Below are 24857 nucleotides of genomic sequence, written 5' to 3' on the forward strand. Positions count from 1 at the left end.
CTGATAATGGATTAGAATTCTGCTCAGATATGTTTAATCAATTCTGTGCAAAGAAGGGAATCGTGAGGCATAAGACAGTTGCTGGAACACCCCAACAAAACGGGGTGGCTGAACGTATGAATAGAACACTATTGGAAAGAACAAGATCCATGCTGCTAAATGCAAGTCTACCAAAGGTTTTTTGGGGGGAAGCTGTGACTACAACCTGTTACTTGATTAACAGGTGTCCTTCAAGTGCAGTAAACTTCAAGACCCCTATGGAGATGTGGAAAGGTGCCCCCGTAGACTACTCAAATCTAAGGGTGTTTGGTTGCATGGCCTATGCTCACATCAAAAGAGACAAGCTTGAGCCTCGAGCAGTAAAATGCATCTTCATTGGATACCCTAATGGAGTGAAAGGATACAAGATGTGGAATCTAGAAGATAAGGGTCCCAGGTGCTTCATTTCGAGGGATATAATATTTGATGAAGAAAAATGGGGTATATCCAACATAAAGAGACATCAAATCTGTCAAGTGACCTTTCCTTGGAAACACAGATTGAGGTGGAGAATTCTAATAATAATACAAATGAAGTTCCTCAAGATCATACAGATACTGATCATGGTGCAGATTCAACCGAGAATGAATCAATCACTGAAAAGGATAATGACTCCTATATGCTGACCAGGGACAGGAAGAAAAGAGAAATAAAACCAACCCAGCGATATGGACAAGCAGACATGATCTCTTTTGCCTTAAATATTGCAGAGCATATTGAATATTCAGAGCCAACCTCCTATAAAGAAGCCATGACCAGCCCACAGAAGAATAAATGGCTTGTAGCCATGAATGAAGAAATGAACTCATTAAACAAGAACAAAACCTGGGAGCTGGTTACTAGACCAAAGGGACAAAGAGTGGTTGGATGCAAGTGGGTATACAAGCTCAAAGAATCTGGAACTAATAAGGGTGAAGTACAATACAAAGCCAGGTTGGTGGCAAAGGGATACACACAAGTGGAAGGTATTGACTTCAACGAGATTTATTCCCCGGTAGTCAAACATACTTCCATCAGAATTTTGCTGGCATTGGTTAATCAATTTGATCTTGAATTAGAGCAACTTGATGTTAAAACAACATTCCTTCATGGAAATTTGGAAGAAACCATATTCATGGAACAACCGGAGGGTTTTAGAACCTTTGAAAATGAAGGAAAGGTGTGTTTGTTAAAGAAATCGTTATATGGCCTAAAGCAAAGTCCCAGACAATTGTACAAACGGTTCGATGAGTTTATGACACAAATACACTTTGCGAGAAGTAACTTTGATAGCTGTGTGTACATGAGAAGTGACAGAAATCAACCCAAGATCTTCCTGCTACTTTATGTGGATGACATGCTTGTAGCAAGCAAAAGCCGAACTGATTTACAAGCACTCAAGAAAACATTAAGCTCTGAGTTTGAAATGAAGGAACTAGGAGAAGCAAGAAGAATACTTGGGATGAATATCAATAGGGACAGGGGAAATGCAACCTTGTTCCTAAACCAAAGCCAATATATAAAGAAGGTACTTCAAAGAGCTAGGATGCTGGAAGCAAAACAAGTAAGTACACCGATTGGCCAACACTTCAAATTATCTACTGAGAACTCTCAAACCAGTAAGGAAGAAGAGGAAAACATGAAGAATAAACCCTATGCCAATGGGGTAGGGAGCATAATGTATAGCATGGTATGCAGCAGACCAGATCTCGCATATGCTATGAGTGTGGAATCAAGGTTTATGGCCAACCCAGGAGAGTTACACTGGGAGGCATTAAAGTGGACGATGAGATATTTGAAAGGGGCCTCAAACTTGGGACTGATGTTCAGACAGCAGACGAATCAGAAACAACCACTTGTTGGATTCGTGGACTCAGATTATGCTGGGAACTTGGATACAAGGAAGTCACTTACTGGATTCATCTTCACGCTCTATGGAACTGCTATCAGCTGGAAAGCTACTCTCCAACCAGTTGTTGCCTTGTCTACAACCGAAGCAGAGTATGTAGCACTTACAGAAGGAATAAAAGAGGCTATATGGCTCAAAGGAATACTAGAAGAACTTGGGATTACACAACAGTGGGTAGCAGTCCACTGTGATAACCAAGGAGCTATACACCTTACAAAACACCAAGTTTTTCATGAAAGATGCAAGCACATTGACATCAAACTACACTTTGTAAGGGACATCACGACAAAGGGCCTGGTTAAAGTAGAGAAAATCTCAACACTTGAGAACCCTGCTGATATGATGACAAAGGCGTTGCCACAAGCTAAATTTAAGCATTGCATGAACTTGGTTAATGTGGTGGAGTCTAAATAACTCAAGGAGTATTGGAGAACAGCCTGTATTTGGAAGACAAGGTGGAGATTGTTGAGGGAAGTGTCTCCCAAATGTAAGGCGCGTGAGGTCTCTTCTTTCTGAGATAAGTCAAGGATGGGAAAGGAGTTATTGTTGGTTGCAACAACTCAACCAACCTTGGGGGTCCAGCAGTAAAGGAAGGAAACTTACGGTTGGATCAAGGAGAGATATATATTGATCTCTTAATTCTGCATGGGAGAGATATATATATACGAGAGAGAGAAGAAACTTGACTAACATGAGAGAAGAATACTGATAGGAAACACACACGAGAATAGGGACTTGTACAAAGAGAGTTTCTGTGTGATAGTGTGTGCGTGAATTCTTCTGTAATTTCCATTCGTGTATCTTTGCTGTGATAAATAAAAGCAACAGGTTTTTCTCCCGTGGACGTAAGCCGAAAGGCCGAACCACGTAATCTGCAGTGTATTCTAAGCTTTCTTGAATTGCTGCATGTGTGCTAGATATCGAAATCATCTTGAGTAAATTGTTAATTCTGGTTATACAACAGTTTTTCTCTAAAGGAATTTTAAATCTCGAATGGGAAGTGCGGCCTCCTGGAAGCAAAGATGCTGCAACTGCTGAAGTTGCGGTCGCAATTGCTATATCACTGTTTGATCGAATTGTAGCAAGAAGTGCTCTATATAAAAAGGTTTTTCCAGTACCTCCAGGGCCATCACTAAAGAAAGCACTTGGCAAATCATTACGAATATAATATAATATTTGATTATAAGCATTTTTTTGTTCTATATTTAATTGTTCAACAACCAAAAGATCTTCTGCCGGTATATAAATGTCACGCTCATTTTGTAAATTTTTTGTCAATCTATCGTTAGGATCTAAGCTTACATATTTTTCTGTATGAAAGAAGTCTTCCAATTTTTTTCCCATGGAAATGATGGTAGTTGTCAACTATGTCTAAAACCTTGTGATTAATCATCTTTGGAGTAAAATCTTTATTCTGAGAAAAATCTTCTGAAAGAAAATCTTTGAATTTTAACCATAGCTGAAAGGGATTTTTTGGGCAACAAAAAACGAGGACAGTTGCAAATAATTGTCGCAAGGCATGAGGCATTAAATAACAAGCAGCTTCTTCAATACACATTTCAGCAATATTATCACTTTCTATTAAACCTAATGTCAGTGCTGCCTCTCTGAATGTTGTAAAAGTCACCTCATTTATCGTTATCTGGACGGATAGCAAACCGTCGCTAGACATTTCATTGAACTATTCAATAACATCACGCCTAGCTATCGTAGCCTAGTTTTATTAAAGTCGCAAATGTGCTTTGTTTACTAATGCTACATGATTTGATATTGTTTTCCTCTAAAGGAATTTTAAATCTCGAATGGGAAGTGCGGCTTCCTAGAAGCAAAGATGCTGCAACTCCTGAAGTTGTGGTCGCAATTGCTATATCACCGTTTGATTGAATTGTAGTAAGAAGTGCTCTATATAAAAAGGTTTCTCCAGTACCTATAGGACCGTCAATAAAGAAAGCACTTGGCAAATCATTACGAACATAATATAATATTTGATTATAAGCATTTTTTTGTTCTATATTTAATTGTTCAACAACCAAAAGATCTTTTGTCGGTATATAAATGTCACGCTCAGTTTGTAAATCTTTTGTCAATATATCGTTAGGATCTAAGCTTACATCTTTGTCTGTATGAAAGAAGTCTTTCAATTTTTTTCCCATGGAATGAAGGTAGTTGTCAACTATGTCTAAAACTTTTTTACTAATCATCTTTGGAGCAAAATCTTTATTCTGAGCAAAGTCTTCTGAGAATAAATCTTGGAATTTTAACCATAGCTGAAAGAGATTTTTTTGGCAACAAAAAACGAGGACAATAGCAAATAATTGTCGCAAAGCATGAGGCATTAAATAACGAGCAGCTTCTTCAATACACATTTCAGCAATGTTATCACTTTCTATTAAACCTGATGTCAGTGCTGCCTCTATGAATGTTGTAAAAGTCACCTCATTTACCGTTCTCAGGATGGATAGCAAACCTTCGCTAATTAGCGAAGGTTTTGCATCAATCCGTCGCTAATTTTAAAATCGTCACAAATTGTAGCTACAACAACGGATAAAAATCGTTGTCTTCCAACGCACCCTTTAACAACATGACCTTTAACAACAGTTTTACAAGACTCGCCGTTGTCTTTAGCCTTTTTTGTAGTGATAGGTTGAGTTAACGTGCTTTCATGAATCCTTTAAGCTTCCGCATTCCAAAATTTGTGTTTATCATAGTTATGAGATGAGGACGAAGCATTTCTTTTGGATTTTTTTTTGGAGGCATAATTCTTATTAAATAATTTCGAAAAATAGCAACATTCAGGCCCAAAAATTTATAAGACATTATATTGCATAAACCTTTAAATCTTGTATATAAAATTTCAAAGAAGATGGGTTTATTTTAGAAAATGTTATTGGAAGGAGGCGGGCAACAAAGCTGAAGTTCCAGTAGACGGTGCTGCGTACGGGAATCTTGAAGGATGTGTTGAGCGGTCGATGTTTGGGCTTGTTGAACGGGTCTTTCTCAGCTGTAGGGTTAGCGGAAAGATGGAATTTTAATGGCGGCTGCTGAAGGGGAGAAGAGAAGGGTATATGAAAAGGGGGGATTTTTTGTGAGAATGAGAGGGAAAACACTATTTTTGTGTGTTTTTTTCCCAGAAGAGGATGTGCGCTGCTGCGCTTTTTTAATGCGTTAATGCGATGCTAAATCTATAAAATTATGGAGGTAGTGAACGTGCCTGTGTGTGACATGATATAGTACGCAATGCCATGCCTACCTCTGTATTTTGTGGCACGGGTATAACGCGTAACAACGCGCATGCTTTGGGGTTTTTTTAGAAGGGATGCGCACGTTTGCAAGTGTTTATCCTGCAAGCGCACACAGCCTCTTGACATTATTTTACTTGTAGATTGCGCCATTTTACAAGTTAGTTCATGTCTGTATATAGATCTGTGTACCTAAAGTGCATGTATTTGTGGATTTAAAGCGTTTAATTGCACGATAACTACTATAAAAGAAGGCTTTATTTGGTTTTTCCGCTCTCCTCCTTTTTATATAGTATTGGAACGTGTATTTCGTTGCCTAATTTTCATTCCACAATTTGTTGGTATAAATGCATGTGCATTTTTCCCTGGCGAAATTGTTTTTGTAGAGTGGATATTGCTAATGTTTTTTATTGTTTAGCAAAATAATATAACAGTAGGTTGTTGTAAGTTGATGATAAAATATTGATACCATATAAATAAGTTGGAAAGCGTTAGATATAATATAGCATAGTATGAAATTATTTAACAGACATTTTACAGTTGATTTTTTTGATAATACGTTATATTTATTATTATTTTAAGAATGTATTTTTATATATATTTTTTATTACTTAAGAGTAAAAAATTTTCTCTCGCAATTCAATATTTAGTAAATATACTAAATTGAACACAAAATAAAAAAAGAATTTTATTTTTAATTTTTTACTATATACTTGTTTTCAGAATAATAATAAGCTTATATATATATTAGAGTGAAGGAAAATGGTTGAAATTAATGAAAATGCATATGATATTTTAGCAATTAAAGCATGGTTGGAAAAAAAATACGATGTAAAAGATGTATATAGGTATAATTTAAAGCAAGGTTGGATGTAAAAGATGTATAAAAAAGAATTTTATTTTTAATTTTTTACTATATACTTGTTTTCAGAATAATAATAAGCTTATATATTAGAGTGAATGATATTTTAGCAATTAAAGCATGCATGGTTGAAAAAAAAAAAAATACGATGTAAAAGATGTATATAGGTATAATTTAAAGCAAGGTTGGAATTTCGAATAACAGTAAATATGTTACTCTTGAGACAAAATGTTAACGTAGTACTAACAAATAGAATATATCAATATTTAGTGGCATTTAAGTTTTAATGACACCTCCAACAAATGTCATCTATTCTAATGTCGTCTTAAACTTACTGAAATTTTTTAATGTCATTATAAGATGACAAATGTGAGAATATTTGGGTTGGATAAATATAGGAGGAGGGAAAATTAGATAAAATAAATGTGAGAATAAAAAAACATATTAGATTTGTTATCCTGACATTTTTAATTAATGTCATTTTTTATATAGAGGGAGACAATTATTTTCCCTCCTCCAATATTTATCTAACCCAAATATTCTCACACTTATTTATAGTGAATTTTTTTAGTTTTTTAATGATTTTTTACGATGTGGGAAAAGTAATTGTTTCCCTCCATATAAAAGATGACATCAATTAAAAATGTCATGATAACTAATCTAATATGTTTTTTTATTTTACACATTATTAATTTTTTACAAATGTCATTATTAAGTATTTGTAACAACATTTAATTAAAAGTGTCTACAAAAAAGTGTCACAATAGCCATTTATTGTTGTAGTGAGTCTTGTTTCACATGTTTTTTATTTCAATGTAATACCTCTACGCATTCCAATCTTCTTTTACCTGTTGGACTCGGTTGTGGTGCTTTAAGATCTGCTTCAAAGTGTTATTCCTGCATTGCAGAACTGCTCTCTTGCGATTCAGCTGCAGCCACATCACCTTGTATCAATCCTTGATCTTTTGAAGAAGATCCTTTATCTTCGTAACTGTGTGATGCTGATGACGATTCAACTGCTGGTATACATGCAATCACTGTGTTTCGAACAAAAGTTTTGCCTCTTGCTTTACTCCATGATGTTCTTAGTTGGAAAAGGAACTGTAAATCATTCGATTTCTGGTTGAATATATCAGGATTAAAAGGTGTTTCCTGGGATCATTAAGATTGGTCATATTCAGAAAATTTAAACAAAAAATAATTGGTAAATAGATGTACTTGTTCTTCTGCCTCAATTATGTCTTCTCCTGACATACATAACAACATACTTGCTTCTTTGGGCTCAACGTAAGCAGACAAATTCCCAGTACCATCAAATAGTTCTGCTTAGAACCGTAACCTATATGTATATCAGAGTTAAGATAACATGTTTCTAATGAGCACATATGTTCAAAGCATATTAATCACTTACAGTGGTTTTGGGCCAGGAAAATCATGGTTGCAATAAAAACTTGTAAACTCATATTTGTATGAAGCTCTGCAAGACTTAAAGCAACCTGGGCAGGCTAGAAAATATACAGAGTCCTCTGAATTTTTAATTTTTATCTTAGCTTTTATCCAAAATGATTTCACTTAGCAAATCAAAATATGTAGACGTTTTAAAATGTTTGTTAACTCTAAATCTAGGTAAGGCAATGGGTGAGTAAATATGGACTTACTACTTCGTTCAGACTCAGAATCTGGCTGATTTTTCGAACTTGGGAGTCAAATGGTTGGTCTATTTTCTGGTTTGTTTATTGTTTTGCATCCTAAAAAAAGGTGAATATTAGTTATATGTTTCTAGGAATATGTGAAATAGGGTAAAACATAAGAGAAATATGAATAGACACGTAAACACAGGGAAAAAACAAGTGAAGATAGCAAGATAGATGGTTCTTTAGCAGAAGTCTCCGTTTGTTAATTGTTAGCTATAAGTTCATCCAAAACAATACAATGATATGTCAATAGGCAAAAACTTGTGTGGGACGGTCTCATGGGTTGTATTTTGTGAGACGGATCTTTATTTAGATAATCCATGAAAAAGTATTACTTTTTATACTAAGAGTATCTCACATTAGACCTACTCATGTCAATATCCTGATTTAATATGGAGTCCTTTTATAATTAAAAACCAAAAATCTAATTACCAAGTTTATAGTTCAACAGTATACAAGATAGAAAATATATTTGAAATGTAGAAGATATTTGTTATCTAATTTTGAGATATAGTCTACCATGGTTCTTTTGTTGATATATAAGATATCATAATAATGTTAAGTTATGGGATATTATGTAAGCAGTGTCATTTTTTTTTACATGGTTAACAAGCATCTTAGTAATTACGAAGAACCAATTGTTACAACAAGTTTGGAAGAGAGACAACACTATATTTCCTTATTTCTTACAATTTCTAAGTTTTTGAAATGTTTTTTTAATTATTATCCTGACTCCTCTTACTCGGCTAACTAAGAGTAGTTTGAAAATCCTCTAGCCCTTATCTTCTTCAAGCCAAGCCTTCCCTAATAGAGACGGTTGTGGATCTCTCGGGACTTTACCAAACGATGTTGATAGAGGAAGGAACTTAAGCCAAAAGAAAAGAGATTAGGCTGGTTCCTGAAGAACTTCTGTTTGATCCAAAGGCGGAAGCAGTGAGATGTCCTTTTTGGTTATAGTTTTCCGTGCGATGGCCCGGGATGCCATAATAATATCTCGGGGTTTGTAGCGCTTTCGCCCAACCTCTTGCCTTTTCGAGGGCACTGCCCACTTTCTGAGTTATGTGTCCGAAATGGAAGAGTTGTCTTTTGATTACGGGGCCGGGGCTTTTTAGAGAAGTTGCCAACTTTTTGTGTCTTCATATTTGTATTTGACTTAAGGGAAAAATGGCTGAAATCTTTTTTCCGAAACAAAAACTTAACCAAACATACTTAAAAAATCTCATTCAAGAACTTTATCATTACGTTTGGGTATTCAAGAAAGATAATATGTGCATACCAAAATCTAACAATTGATTACAACTATTATTTTTAAGATTTGAGCATGTAGGATTAGAACTATATAGGCATAATTCGTAAAGGAATAATTTTTTTTTTTTGGCTTGTATGCTTTGTAAAAGTAAATGTTGAATTTATAAACAAATTAGGAAGAGGAAAAAAGCATTATTTACTATGATTTAAAAGTTGGAGGAAAGGCATTTCATGTAGCAGATTTATTTTGATTCATTAAAGATCAATCTAAAACTATGTGACAAAATAACTAATAACAAGAATATGAATAACCATCGTTTTAGTAGTTCAATCTGTTGTAAGAACTAGGATTTTCTCACCATATAATTAAATAATTGTAAGAAAATTTTAGCATAAGATTTTATTGTGTACACTTTGGAGAATATTTTTTTTCTATATGAGGATAAATTGGAGATACAAATCAAGTCAAAGATACCTACAAAAAGGCATGCATATTTTCGAATTTAGGAGGCATATTTTCGAAATATTGAGCAGATTTTTTTTACAAGATGGGGATATCCTTCACAAGTTAAAGAATTAAGGTATAATATCATACAAGAATTTCGAAAATTACCCTTAGAATAAATTCCAAGATTGGTGAGGATTAGATGCTAGGTTAACTTGGAAAAGAATCCTCAACCTTGCACCACAACCGTTGGATCTGGTAACCTAAAATATGAATTAATCTAGACCATTGGATTAGAGTGTGAATCTCCTAACTTAAGTAGATAAATTTTCGAAATTTAGAAGATGAATCAACATCTATGGCAAGGGAATGAAAGTCAAATATTGAGAGATTATGCAAATTTATGGCATGATTTGAGCACCATATTTAACACCCTTCCCTCCACCTATAAATACCCCATCACCCTACTCATTCTCCACCCTTCAAATTCTCGAAATTTGAGCTGAAAACCAAGGCGAAACCCTGCTGAAAAATCGTCTCTAAACCGTCCAAAAATTCAAGCCGAAGCACCGCCCGATCGAAGAACGAGTAGCGATCCAAATCCCGAAGCCAAGTACCTACGTTTTAGCATCCAATACACGGTAAGTGGGCTATTTTTAAAACTTTAAAATCTCGAATCAGTATATGCATGTTTTCGATTTTTACAAGAAAATAAACAGTCGAGTGAAATCTTCTTTCTACTCTTTTCTTGTATTGTCATACGATTTTAAAAGCACTGTGAGGAGTCGACTGTATACGGGAGGGAATCCCAACCACGACGTACCCTTACGCGGTGGGGGACATAACCGCTATACGGCCTCGCCCCCTTAGAGGAGTAAAAATTAGGGACTGACGTCAGTAAACCGTAGAAAGTAGATGAGTCGCAGTGCTGTGTCAATGTTATGCATGTTTACGAAGTACGTATGAAACTCATGTTTTATGTTCGAAATTTTATGCATGTTGCCTTTATTGTGCTCGATTTTCCCCCATTTGCTGAGTATTCCCAAATACTCACCCCCTTACAACCCTTCCCAGATAAGCCCGAAGAACCGGTCGAGGACGAGGAGTCCGAACAATTCTGGGGATGGTGATGACTCAAGAGTCTAGATAGAATTAAGTTTATTATTGTTGTTATGCAGTTTACGCTTCCGCATTGAATTCTGTCATTTAAGTTATTTCGTTATTGTAAAGACAATTTTATTGAGATTATGATTTATAAACTGGATTCGGTTTAAACTGTGCTACGAAGGCTTGTCGTTTTAAATTGTGTGATTTTAAACGACGCCGGTGTCAACTCTGAGTTTCGGGGCGTGACATTTTAGTGGTATCAGAGCCGCCAGGTTCATAGTCCGGTTGGGAAAAATCGATTTTCAAAAAAAAAAAAACCCTAAAAATTTTCGGTGGAATTTTAACTCGAGGCCGATGCTATCCCCTCCGAAACGGCCCAACGATCAAGACTCCCGACCCCAATCGGGAGGTCCAGCGAAAAATCGCGAAATTCTTTCGTTTAGGCCTCCGAAACCTCGATTTTGCCGTTTTAGGAAAGTTTTGTAACCCCTAGAACCTTTCGTAGGAAACTCCGAATTTGATTCCGTCAACTGTTCTGGAATTCTCTCGACATATGCTTCGAACCCATATGTCTAATTCCAAACTTTCCATTTTCGAAAAAAAAAATATTTATTTAAATTTCGAAAATTTCATATGTATTGCATATTTTCACTTGTTATATACTGTCTATTTCGGATTCTGAGCATTTCCATTTTTGATTTCAGGAAATGGCTCCATCTACTCCCCTGCGACCCCGTACTCGTGTCCAAGCTGCACTTCGTTTGAAGGAGCTTGCTATTCACTACCAGTCACGCCAGATTAGGCGACTTAGAGCCCGATTAAGTGAAAGGAGAGGTGAGGTCGAAACCTTGACCGCCGAGAAAGAAGAGATTCAGGTCCGCCTTAATCAGTCTATCTATCAGGGGGAACTAGTTAGGGGAGATAACATGGACCTACGGGACGTCATAGAACAGTGTAAGTATCAAAATGGGAAGCTACAAGAGGATGCGGATCGCTGCCGCAAGGAACTTGAAGAGGAGAAACAGCAGAATGCCAGAGGTAAGAGAAGGCTAGAAAATTCTTGTGAGGCCATGAACAGTCTAGCATATGTGAACCAGCGCCTGGTCCAGCAAGCTGAAGCCCTAAAGAATAAGATCAAGGAAAATAAGGAGGGGTACGAGCTACTACGCTACCAGAGTACCGTAGATCTGTTGGACGAGGCAGAGGAAAATGCTCATGAGTGGAAGATGCAGGTGGCCCAGCTTAACACAGCAAACGCACAGCTCAGTACAGAAAACGCCAATCTCACCCTCATGGTTGAGGTACTGCAGGAGGAAGAGCCGGAGGAAGAGCCAGAAGAAGAGGAGCCTATTGAGATAGATGAGCCGATAGCTGCAGTAGGAGATGGAGAGATAGACGATCAGATCATCTTAGTTACCTTTCCTTATTACTAGGAGTTTATCCTTCCATTGTTGCTATGTTATTTTCAGTCAGCATTACTTATTTCCATTCAGTACAATTTGTTCAGTCAGTTGTTTCTTTAAATTCGAAAATTAATAAAGTATGATTATTATTTATCTCAGTCGTACATCTATATTCAAGTTATGTTTGCTTATTCACTCAGTTGTTCCAGCATAACCTATCTATTCAATCTTGTCGATTTATACAACAAATTCTTAGAAGCGTTTAACTTGTAGGAAATGGCCGGTAGACCACCAAGGCAGAATCGCAACCCCCGTTATGCTAACAACAACAACAACAACATTGATGAAGAAGGCAACGGGCCTCCACCTCAGTTCAGTCTCAATCAAGCGGACCTAATGGCGATAGCCACGATCGTGGCGACGACACTTCAAGGGTTAGTGAACCCCAATGCTAATCAGCAGCCCCCACCTCCACCACAGCATGGGGTCAAGTTTCATTACGAGTCTCTGCGCAAGAACAGGTGTCCAACTTTCAGTGGCGCTGCCGACCCTGAAGTTAGCCAGAGCTGGCTCAAGAGTGTGGAAACTCAGTTAAGACTATTGGAAGTCCCAGATGCACTAAAAGTGGACGTGATAGTGCCTTTCCTGGAAGACAAGGCAGCTAAATGGTGGGAAGCAGTCTCGCCAGCCATGACCGCTGCTGGACCAATCACATGGCGAATCTTCCGGGAAACATTTCTGAAGCAGTACTACCCGGCAGAGGTCAGACTGCAGAAGTTAAGTGAGTTTGAGAATCTCAGTCAGGCCCCGGATATGTCAGTAGTGGAATACACCTCTCAGTTCAATGCCCTTGGTTCTTATGCTCCTGCAATTATGGCGGATGAAGTTCTGAAATTGCACCGATTTAAGAAGGGGTTGAACAGCAGAATCCAATCCGCTCTGGCAGTCTACCAACCTACCAACTTTTCAGACTTGATGGGTGCGGCTATCCGATCCGAAGCTGATATTCGTCGGAGAGAAGGGGAAAACAGGAACAAGCGACCCCCTGTCAACCAGCCTTCTCAGGGCAGACCAATGTTCAAGAGGCCCAATCAGTCGGGTGGACCTCCCTCAGGGAAATTCCCCTCCGATAACTACCAAGGACTCAAGCCATGCTCAACATGTGGCTTCAAGCACTCTGGGGAATGCCGAAGGGCAAGCGGTGTGTGTTTTGGATGTGGGAAAGCGGGGCACCGAATTGCAGAATGTCCTACCGCTGCCAACCGACCAGCAGGGTCAAACAGAGGAACTGGGCCAAATCCGGGAGCAGGCCCTAGTAAACCAAAAGAGGATAAACCCAATGCTAGGATCTTTGCCATGACTCAGAAAGAGGCTGATGACGCAACTGAAGTCGTGTCAGGTACCATTCTAATTCAATCAGTACCTGCCTATGCATTATTTGACTGCGGTGCTACCCATTCCTTTATGTCTAAGAGATTTGCTAAGAAGTTAGGACGTAGGCCTGATAAGCTAACTGAACCTTTCCGAATAGCCACACCTACGAGTAGAGCTATAGAAACTGAGGAGATTTACAGAGATTGTGAAATCAGTATTAATAATCAGACTTTTAGCTCCGACTTGATACAGTTGATCATGGTCGATTTCGACATCATCTTAGGGATGGATTGGTTAGCGAGAAACAGTGCAGTAGTAGATTGTAAGGGAAAGGAAGTCAAACTCCGAACCCCAAATCAGGAAGAAGTCGTGTTTCACGGTAAATCCAAGGGACGTAAATCACTATTGTCAGCATCTCAGGCTTGAAAGGCCATGAAATCCGGAGAAGATATCTACCTAGCAATGGTCAGTGAGGTAACAGAAGAAGTCGAGCTGAAACTGGAAGACATCCCGATAGTGAGAGAGTTCCCCGATGTTTTTCCAGAAGAACTCTCAGGGACAGTCCCGGACCGCGAGGTGGAGTTCGAGATCAACCTGGTTCCCGGTGCGGCACCAATCTCTAAGGCACCGTACAGAATGGCGCCAGCCGAACTCAAGGAGTTAAAGGAACAACTCCAAGAATTTCTAGATAAAAGACAGATTCGACCAAGTGTGTCCCCGTGGGGAGCTCCTGTACTCTTCGTAAAGAAGAAAGACGGAAGTATGAGATTATGCATCGACTACAGGGAATTGAACAAGATCAAAATCAAGAACAGGTACCCCCTACCTCGGATAGACGATCTGTTCGATCAGCTTAAAGGAGCCGCCGTCTTTTCTAAACTGGATCTCAGGACAGGATATCACCAATTGAAGGTCAGGGCTGAAGACATTCCTAAGACAGCCTTTCGAACCAGATACGGGCATTATGAATTCACAGTGATGCCTTTTGGTCTGACCAACGCGCCGGCAGCATTCATGGACCTTATGAACAGAGTGTTCAAGCCATTTCTGGATCAGTTCATAGTGGTATTCATCGACGACATTCTCGTCTATTCTCCTGACGAGGCGAGCCACGAAGAGCACCTTCACCTTGCTCTGCAAATCTTAAGAGAGAATAAGCTCTATGCTAAGTTTAGCAAGTGTGAATTCTGGCTAAGAAGTGTGTCATTTCTAGGACACGTGATCTCGAGAACAGGAGTGTCAGTGGATCCAAGGAAAGTAGAGGCGATTACAGAGTGGCCGAGACCGAAGAACGCCACCGATATCAGAAGCTTCCTTGGATTGGCAGGGTATTACCGAAAATTCGTCGAAGGGTTCTCCTCGATAGCCGTGCCACTGACGAAGCTCACAGAAAAATTCAAAGTTTACCTGGAGTGAGGATTGCGAGAAAAGTTTCCAGACGCTGAAAGAGAAACTCGCATCCACACCAGTGCTGATCTTGCCAGCAGAGAATAAAGATTTCACTATTTACAGTGACGCCTCTAAGGACGGTCTAGGATGCGTACTCATGCAAGAAGGAAGAGTAATCGCATATGCATCAAGACAGTTGAAACCGCACGAGCAGAATTATCCTACTCATGACCTGGAACTAGCAGCGGTTGTCTTCGCCTTAAAGATTTGGAGGCACTACCTCTAGCGGTGCTAAATGTGAAATCTTCACAGACCATCAGAGAGCCTCAAGTACTTGTTCACCCAAAAGGAACTGAATATGAGGCAGCGGCGATGGATCGAGCTTCTGAAGGACTATGACTTGACCATAAGCTACCATCCGGGTAAAGCAAACAAGGTGGCTGATGCGCTAAGTCGAAAGGGCCCAGGAAAAATGACTCTAGCTTCCCTCTCGGCCCAACCATGTCTGCAGGAGACCGTCAAGTTAAACCAAGATCAAGACCCGGTACTGACCAGACTTAAGGAGCAAGTCAGAGAAGGGAAGTCTCAGGATCATCAAATTGATGACAAGGGAATCTTATGGATGAAAGGAAGACTGTGTGTGCCAGACAGTGATAACCTTCGCCGAGAGATAATGGCAGAGGCGCACAAGTCAAAATTCTCAGTCCACCCAGGCAGTACGAAGATGTACAGGGATCTCAAGAATAGCTTCTGGTGGAATGGCATGAAGAGAGATGTAGCTGAATTTGTCTCCAGATGTTAGGTATGCCAGCAGGTCAAAGCAGAACACCAGCGACCTGGAGGATTACTGCAACCTCTGGAAATCCCCGAGTGGAAATGGGAGCATATCTCCATGGATTTCGTGGTAGGATTGCCAAGGTCTAGGCAAAGCCACGACGGTATATGGGTGATCGTGGACAGACTTACCAAGACTGCACACTTTCTACCCGTCCGCATGAATTACAATCTCGATAAGTTGGCTTCACTATACATGGACAACATTGTCAGACTTCATGGAGTGCCAGTGAGCATCTTATCTGATAGAGACCCGAGGTTCGTCTCGCGCTTTTGGAAGAGATTTCAAGAGGCCATGGGAACAAAAGTAACTCTAAGTACGGCCTATCATCCCCAAACCGACGGACAAACTGAGAGGACCATACAAACCTTGGAAGATATGCTGCGAGCATGCGCTCTCGAATTCAGTAGCAATTGGAGCACTCATCTACCTTTAATTGAGTTTGCTTACAACAACAGTTATCACAGCAGCATCGGAATGGCTCCATATGAAGCTCTTTATGGCAGGAAATGTCGATCACCACTTTATTGGGACGAAGTGGGAGAGAAAGCCTTGGTGGGACCCGAGCTAGTACAGATGACAGTGGAAAAGGTTAAGATCGTTCGGGAAAAGCTCAAGGCAGCTCAAGACCGACAGAAGAGTTGGGCAGATCTGAAAAGAAGACCTGTAGAGTTCAACGTGGGCGAGAAGGCTTACGTGAAAGTATCGCCGATGAGAGGAGTTGTCCGATTCAGGAAGGCTGGAAAACTGAATCCTCGATATGTTGGACCTTTCGAAATCTTGGAAAAAGTGGGCACACTAGCATGCAGACTGGCATTACCACCAAACATGTCAAGGATCCACAACGTGTTCCATGTTTCTCAACTAAGGAGGTACGTCCCAGACCCAAGCCACATTCTGGAAGTAGAACCACTCATAATGGAAGGGAACTTGTGAGAAGGACTAAAATACGAAGAAGTCCCTATCAGAATCGTGGACACCAAAGAACAAGTTCTCAGGCGACGTATCATTCCTTACGTCAAAGTGCAGTGGTCCAACCATACGGAGCGCGAAGCAACTTGGAAAGTTGAGGAAAAGATGCGAAAGGAATATCCTTATCTGTTTGGAGACCAAGCCAACTCAAGTTTCGAGGACGAAACTTCTCATAAGGAGGGAGGGATGTAAGAACTAGGATTTTCTCACCATATAATTAAATAATTGTAAGAAAATTTTAGCATAAGATTTTATTGTGTACACTTTGGAGAATATTTTTTTTCTATATGAGAATAAATTGGAGATACAAATCAAGTCAAAGATACCTACAAAAGGGCATGCATATTTTCGAATTTAGGAGGCATATTTTCGAAATAATGAGCAGATTTTTTTTACAAGATGGGGATATCCTTCACAAGTTAAAGAATTAAGGTATAATATCATACAAGAATTTCGAAAATTACCCTTAGAATAAATTCCAAGATTGGTGAGGATTAGATGCTAGGTTAACTTGGAAAAGAATCCTCAACCTTGCACCACAACCGTTGGATCTGGTAACCTAAAATATGAATTAATCTAGACCATTGGATTAGAGTGTGAATCTCCTAACTTAAGTAGATAAATTTTCGAAATTTAGAAGATGAATCAACATCTATGGCAAGGGAATGAAAGTCAAATATTGAGAGATTATGCAAATTTATGGCATGATTTGAGCACCATATTTAACACCCTTCCCTCCACCTATAAATACCCCATCACCCTACTCATTCTCCACCCTTCAAATTCTCGAAATTTGAGCTGAAAACCAAGGCGAAACCCTGCTGAAAAATCGTCTCTAAACCGTCCAAAAATTCAAGCCGAAGCACCGCCCGATCGAAGAACGAGTAGCGATCCAAATCCCGAAGCCAAGTACCTACGTTTTAGCATCCAATACACGGTAAGTGGGCTATTTTTAAAACTTTAAAATCTCGAATCAGTATATGCATGTTTTCGATTTTTACAAGAAAATAAACAGTCGAGTGAAATCTTCTTTCTACTCTTTTCTTGTATTGTCATACGATTTTAAAAGCACTGTGAGGAGTCGACTGTATACGGGAGGGAATCCCAACCACGACGTACCCTTACGCGGTGGGGGACATAACCGCTATACGGCCTCGCCCCCTTAGAGGAGTAAAAATTAGGGACTGACGTCAGTAAACCGTAGAAAGTAGATGAGTCGCAGTGCTGTGTCAATGTTATGCATGTTTACGAAGTACGTATGAAACTCATGTTTTATGTTCGAAATTTTATGCATGTTGCCTTTATTGTGCTCGATTTTCCCCCATTTGCTGAGTATTCCCAAATACTCACCCCCTTACAACCCTTCCCAGATAAGCCCGAAGAACCGGTCGAGGACGAGGAGTCCGAACAATTCTGGGGATGGTGATGACTCAAGAGTCTAGATAGAGTTAAGTTTATTATTGTTGTTATGCAGTTTACGCTTCCGCATTGAATTCTGTCATTTAAGTTATTTCGTTATTGTAAAGACAATTTTATTGAGATTATGATTTATAAACTGGATTCGGTTTAAACTGTGCTACGAAGGCTTGTCGTTTTAAATTGTGTGATTGTAAACTACGCCGGTGTCAACTCCGAGTTTCGGGGCGTGACATCTGTTGTATCGGAGGGTCAAACAGAATTGTACTATTTGGTAGTGTATCAATTGATAAACTTACAGTAATATTATATTTTTTTTTCATCTCATGCAAGCTTTGTTAACTAAAAGTCACTTAAATATATCAAATAATACATATGACCTTAAAGAAATTACTTTTTCTAACTATGAGTTAACATTAAATATAGCTGATTGTACCGTAAAATGTGTTGACAGGAAGCCGCATCCCTAATATCACAGAACATTTTGAGTCAAAAAAAAAAATGCTTCAGTTTGGAGAAATTCTTCCCATAAGGCAGAATTAATGGTCTGCATCTACCAAGATAAGGAACTTGTTATTTTCTAATCTCCATAATTGCTTAAAAAAGGAAGGAAAGCAATTAATATCATGGAAATTTTTAGGAAGAAACTTACTCTTCATTGACAATAACAAATTCTTGTAAATTTCTTTTTGTTTTTTCAACAAACCGTGGTAGAAAAACATGTACCACACTGCATAATAAATCTGAAAAATAAAGCGTGTCAATAAATCTAAATATAATTTAGCTGCATGCTGTGAAAGAATGTTGGAGTAATCAGCTAAGAGCTTAGCTGATTTGTTTAGTGGGCATGTCTGCTAGTTCAGGGCATTGTGCAAAAATTGTCAGTTGGTAAGCATGGTCGGTAGGTAGTTGTTCTTCCTCACTTGCAAGCATAATATAAGTACCTCTACTAAGCAACATTTAAGTAACATTTGGTACTTTAGAGATGCGAAAATTGGTGCATTGCTAGTTATTTTTTTAATTTTGGCATTCCAAATGTAGTATGTTTTGTATAACTGAAGTAGCCTGTTTAATTGCTCAACATCTTGGTTATAGATAATTCCCTGCATGCTTTCATTCTATGGAAATAAATAGGTAAAATAAAAAGCAATTCCAGACTGAAATGTCATTGAAGAAAAAACACTGCATTTTACCTATTTGTCAACAAGAACAAGCTTTTGCTGTCTTCCCTATTTCAAAAAACGGATCGGAGTTTTTTCAGAGACCAAAACTTTGACAAACCTGTTGCGGAAATCCGGTTTTAGATTTGCAAGGGATGTACATTTGTCTTCTAATGACCTAAATATGAGGACAAAAGACAAACAATGTGCATAAATAATTAACACACTGATATATGGAATTTGAATTTGAAGTTATAAAAGTGTGGGATTGATAAATTTTTCATTATGAACAATTAAAAGATATATGTTACAAAAACACTGAAACTTACTTCTATGTTTTTTTAAAAATAAAACTAAAATTATTAAGATATGACAAATTTTTTTTTTAAAAAAATGTTTTGTTGGAAATAATGAGAGATGTCTGAAGAGATTTCTTAAAATAATGATTATATATTTGAATATTTGTATAGATATTTTAAAATTTTTATTTATTTTGAAAAAAATATAATATATTTTTGAATAAGTCTATATATGCAATAAGTTTATTAAGAGTAATATATCATTTTTTGAAGGTGATATGATCCAGGTGAATAAGGTGAGCCGAGTCGGGCAATCCATTGAATCTGATAAGAATTTGATGAGGTAAAAGTAAGCCGCAAGATATATCCCAAATCGAGAGTATCTCTCTGGAGTAGGGTTGCAATGATGTCCTGGAAACAGAAAGACAAACACGTGAGCCAGCTCACTGGTCCCCACCTCTCGTCTCCTCATACTCGTCCTTACCTGCATCGATCAAGTTTAGTGAGTCTAAAGATTCAACATGTATAAACTGAGCATAGCAAATAATACATAATAAAACTACATGTATTTTAAAGTAGAGCATACATACTTAAACTTTAACGTACTTACATAAACATAGACGTTCCATCATATCGTAACATTTTTCATAAACATACTTGCATCATACATACATGGACATACATAAACATCATCATTTTGGGTAGAAATATGTTTCAAAACAAGTGACCCATATATAAATGCGCCTAATCAGACTAAACCAAAAGACTGGGCTGGCAGGGATGTCCACTACCACATACATGAGATCCTCGGTCATTCTTTACCGGGTGGATTGGTCCCTGGTCATGCTTTACTGTTTTCCAATCCTGATCTAAACCCGGTTATGCTTTACCGGGGTGGAGAGGTCTTCGGCCACGTTCACTGGCTTCCAAACCGGTTTATATTTGATCACAAGACATTTCACATACCTCAAAAACATAAACATTTTCTTTTGCACTTCGAAAATACTTACGTTGCGTTGAGGATTTGTTGGATCTCGCTTGGGCTACTGCTCCGCATACTAACACGTTTTCATGCACTTAATTTCCATAACTTAGACGTAATAGTCGTGCTCACCACCGAAATAAACAATTGACTTATGACGTTCTAAATCACTCGGGACTTGATCTCGTTTAATCATCGTACTAAACCATGATATCGAATTCCGAAACAATTTCTATATGAAGTGCGAACATTTCCCCAAAATAGAATACATGGACCTAGAATAGTGGTTTAAAATCATGGACAAGTGGCTAGGCGTTGGACATTGTTGCGCTTATTGCCACCGCGGTGCTAGCAGCGCCACAACTCTAGCGCCGCAGCGCGGCGCTCCCCATAGTGTGCTGCGGCGCTAACTCTGCGAAAACTCGACAACAAATGAACAATCTTGATGTAAACTCTAAGCCACGTCCTATCGACTCAAACCGATGAAACAAGACCCATCCTAGGATGCTATGGCAATGATTTAAACTCACACAAATGCCCCAAAACAACGACGTACAACATACAACGCAACACAACCAATAAAAACGAATTTTTGACACCAAAATGCTTCCTACAACTTCTAATGCAACCAAGTGCGTAACGACACGAAACGAATCACCAAAAATCGTCCAAACATCATACCCAATATACCTAAATGCAGCAGTGATCACCCGATGGTTCTCAACGAAGCCTGCAACAAATAATACTCAAGAACACGTTTTCATAACAACACAATTTGAGCAGTCACACGAGAAAAATCATAACTCACTCGTTTATTGTCAAAAAATTACGAATTTACTGTCAAATCGAAGGTATCAAAAATTACTAAGTTTTATATGTTGAAAGACTTTTCATAAAATCGACCGAAAATTCTCAGTGATCAAAATGACAGCAAACTCGATTTTTGAGATCTAAAAAAAATTGTTTCAAAATCGATCTAATTATTTTTTCTCAAATTTTGCATAACATTCATGGATTTTTGTATACAATAAACATCAAAGCATATAATATTACAAGATCGATACAAAAACGAAAAAATATACGTGCATTTGTGTCTAAACGCTCGAAGATGACGAATACCAGCACAGTGGAATACAGGGGATAATCGGGGGATGTTTGCTGTGCAATTTCTTGAAGAAAAATGGCCGAAAATCTGCTGAGAATTTGTAATGGAAGGGGATGAGGTGGTGGATGCTGAAAAATCAAAAAACCCTTGCTTTCCCTCAAAGAAAATGAACGTGTATGTGTGTGTGCTGAGTGTGTGAGTATATTGTAACATGTGTGTGTGTGTTAATTAGGGGAAAATTGCTTAATTAATTAATTAATCATGCTAATTAAAATGTTAAACCAATTTACTAGTTAATAAAATTCTAATCTTACTAAAATACTCTAATTTAAATAAAATACACCAAAAACAAATCTTTAAAAGTTTTAAAATCTACATCGTTTCAAAATCGATCCAATTATTTTTGCTCAAATTTTGCATAACACTCATGGATTTTTGTACACAATAAACATCAAAACATATAATATGACAATATCGATTCAAAAACGAAAGAATATACATGCCTTTTCGTCTAAACGCTCCAAGATGACGAATATCGGCGCGGTGCAATACGGGGAACGATCGGGTGACATTTGCCGAGCGATTTCTTGAAGAAAAATGACCGAAAATCTGTTGAGAATTCGTTGGGGAAGGGGATGAGGTGGCAACTGCTGAAAAATCAAAGAACACTTGCTCTCTCTCAAAGAATATGAACGTGTGTGTGTGTGTGTGTTGTGTGTGCTGAGTGTGTGAGTATATTGTAATACGCGTGTGTGTGTGTGTGTTAATTAGAGAAAAATTGCTTAATTAATTAATTAATCAGGCTAATTAAAATGTTAAACTATTTAACAAGTTAATAAAATTCTAATCCAATATTAACTTTACTAAAATACTCTAATTTAAATAAAATACACAAGAAACAAATCTTTAAAAGTTTAAAATCTACAACTAGTCAATTTAGTATTTTGAAAGATTTAAAATCTTAAAATCACCTAATAATTTAATTATGCTTTCAAAAATGTTAAAAACTTCATAAATCATTTAAAATACTAAATTTTTGACTGAACAATAAAATACCCCATTTTTCATAAATCGTCACCGGTCTCTTTTCTCGACTCGCATCGAATATTCATTTGAAACATAAAACTCAACAAAATATTTTAATGTGCATCAAATAAACATGTAATGATTAAAATAATTCTAAGAAATCCATCATGCATCGCTGAAAATCATTTTAAAACTAAATAAATAATTTAGCAATTTAAATAAATGCACGGGTTTTACATGTACTGATTTTGGGATCTATAACTTCACCCCCACTTAAATAAATTTTTCATCAAAATTAAATCTTACCAAACAACTTCGAGTAGCGGCTCCTCATATCTGCTTCGGCCTCCCAAGTGGCCTCCTCCACTAATTGATTCAGCCATCGGACTTTGACCAACTTGGTCACTTTGTTCTGAAGTTTCCGCTCCTGTCTGTCTAGGATTTAGACTGGTCTTTCCTCATATGACAGATCTGGAGCCAACTGTAATGGCTCAAAACTCAAAACATGCGAAAGGTTTGCTATACTTCCTCAGCGTCGAGACATGAAACACATTGTGTACTCCGACTAAATTCGGCGGTAGGGCTACACGACAAGCAAGTGTCCCAACTCTATCAAGAATTTCGAATGGCCCAATAAATCTCGGACTCAGCTTTCCTCTCTTCCCAAACCTCATAACACCCTTCATAGGTGCTATCTTTATGAATACGTGATCTCCTACGGTAAATTCGAGATCTCTCCTCCTCTTGTCAGCATAACTCTTTTGACGACTCTGGACGGTCTTCATCCTACTTAGGATCTTGACCACCACATCTGCAGTGTGCTGAACAATATCTGGGCCAAGTTCTGTTCTCTCACCGACTTTATCCCAATGAATCGACGATCTGCACTTCCTTTCATACAGTGCTTCGTAGGGAGGCATACATATAGATGATTGAAAGTTATTGTTGTAGGTAAAATCCACTAGAGGTAGTTTTGATTCCCAATTCCCATGGAAATCTATCACACAAGCTCGCAGTACATCTTCCAAAATCTGAATCACTTGCTCAGCTGGCCATCTATCTGTGGGTGGAATGCCGTACTGAATAAAAACTTCGTCCCCATGGATGTATGTAAACTATTCCAAAAGGACGATGTAAATCTCGGTCCCTATCGGACACAATAGAAACTGGGATCCCGTGCAATCGGACTATCTCCCTGATATAAAGCTCTGCATACTGAGTCATGGAGAAAGTCGACTTCACCGGTAAGAAATGTGCTGACTTAGTAAGTCGATTCACTATAACCCGATTGACATTGGATCCTCTGACTGACCTCGGCAAACCAACAACGAAATCCATGGTGATATTCTCCCATTTCCACTCGGGGATAGGGAGCGGCTTAAGCATTCCTGTTGGCCTCTGATGCTCTGATTTCACTTGATGACAAGTGAGACATTCAGATACAAATCGGCGGATGTCCCGCTTCATACCTGGCCACCAATACAGCATCTGCAAATCCTTGTATATCTTAGTAGCTCTTGGATGGATGAAATATGGAGATGTATGTGCCTCTGACAAAATATCCTCTCTGATCGAATCAACACTAGGCACCCACATCCTTCCTATGTATCTCACAATACCATCAGACACTGTATAGAGTACACTTCTCTTGGCCTCATCTTTCAGTCTCCATTTCTGTAACTGCTCATACGAATGCTGACCTCTACGGATTCCGTCTAGCAAAGAAGACTGGACTGTCAGATTAGACAATTTGAGAACTCTGTCCTTAGGATAAACTTCTAGGCCAAATCTCTGAATCTCTGACTGAAGAGATTCTGCACCTGCTACCTTTATGCTCAAAGCATCTACCACAACATTAGCTTTTCGTGAATGGTAGCTAATTTCACAATTGCAGTATTTTACTAACTCCAACCACCGTGTTTGTCTCATGTTCAACTCTTTCTGCGTGAAGAAATAAATGAGACTCTTGTGATCCGTGAATATCTGGCATTTCTCGCCGCACAAATAATGTCTCCAAATCTTTAATGCAAAGACAACGGTAATTAACTAGAGATCATTAGTCGGGTAATTGTTTTCATGCAATTTCAACTGTCTGGAGGCGTAAGCTATAACCCGACCATGCTACATCAAAACTGTGTCTAATTCGAGCTTAGATGCACCGATGTACAAAACAAAATTACCTTGCCCTGATGGCATGGCTAAAACTAGTGTTGTGATAAGAGCTTGCTTCAAAGTATCAAAGCTCTTCTGACACTCATTGCTCCAAACGAATTTAGTATTCTTCTTAGTGAATGAAGTGAGTGGCACTGCAATCGAGGAAAATCTCTGAATAAATTTCATGTAGTAACCTGTCAAGCATAGGAAACTGCGGATC

The 24857-nt window shown here is 38.3% G+C and overlaps 1 protein-coding gene and 2 long non-coding RNA genes across 3 annotated transcripts; 1 reads left to right on the forward strand and 2 right to left on the reverse strand.

The window, feature by feature from the left end:
• Positions 1 to 7143: 7143 nt before the first annotated feature.
• LOC140837781 (uncharacterized) lies at positions 7144 to 7619 on the reverse strand. The gene is made up of 3 exons (XR_012119457.1): positions 7440 to 7619; positions 7247 to 7367; positions 7144 to 7180 (listed from the first exon to the last, which is right to left on the reverse strand). It is a non-coding gene; the product is annotated as an uncharacterized lncRNA (long non-coding RNA).
• A 4582-nt stretch (positions 7620 to 12201) lies between these two features.
• LOC140838989 (uncharacterized) lies at positions 12202 to 13725 on the forward strand. Its single transcript, XM_073205617.1, has one exon. It carries the CDS (start codon positions 12202 to 12204, stop codon positions 13723 to 13725), a length of 1524 nt encoding a protein of 507 aa, XP_073061718.1.
• Positions 13726 to 18405: 4680 nt separating this feature from the next.
• Positions 18406 to 19245, reverse strand: LOC140838857 (uncharacterized). Its single transcript, XR_012119668.1, has 3 exons — positions 19105 to 19245; positions 18564 to 19029; positions 18406 to 18464 (listed from the first exon to the last, which is right to left on the reverse strand). It is a non-coding gene; the product is annotated as an uncharacterized lncRNA (long non-coding RNA).
• Between the last annotated feature and the right edge of the window lie 5612 nt (positions 19246 to 24857).

The sequence above is a fragment of the Primulina eburnea genome, chromosome 8 (assembly GCF_022965805.1).
Source record: "Primulina eburnea isolate SZY01 chromosome 8, ASM2296580v1, whole genome shotgun sequence".
In the NCBI taxonomy this organism is placed as follows: Eukaryota; Viridiplantae; Streptophyta; class Magnoliopsida; order Lamiales; family Gesneriaceae; genus Primulina; species Primulina eburnea.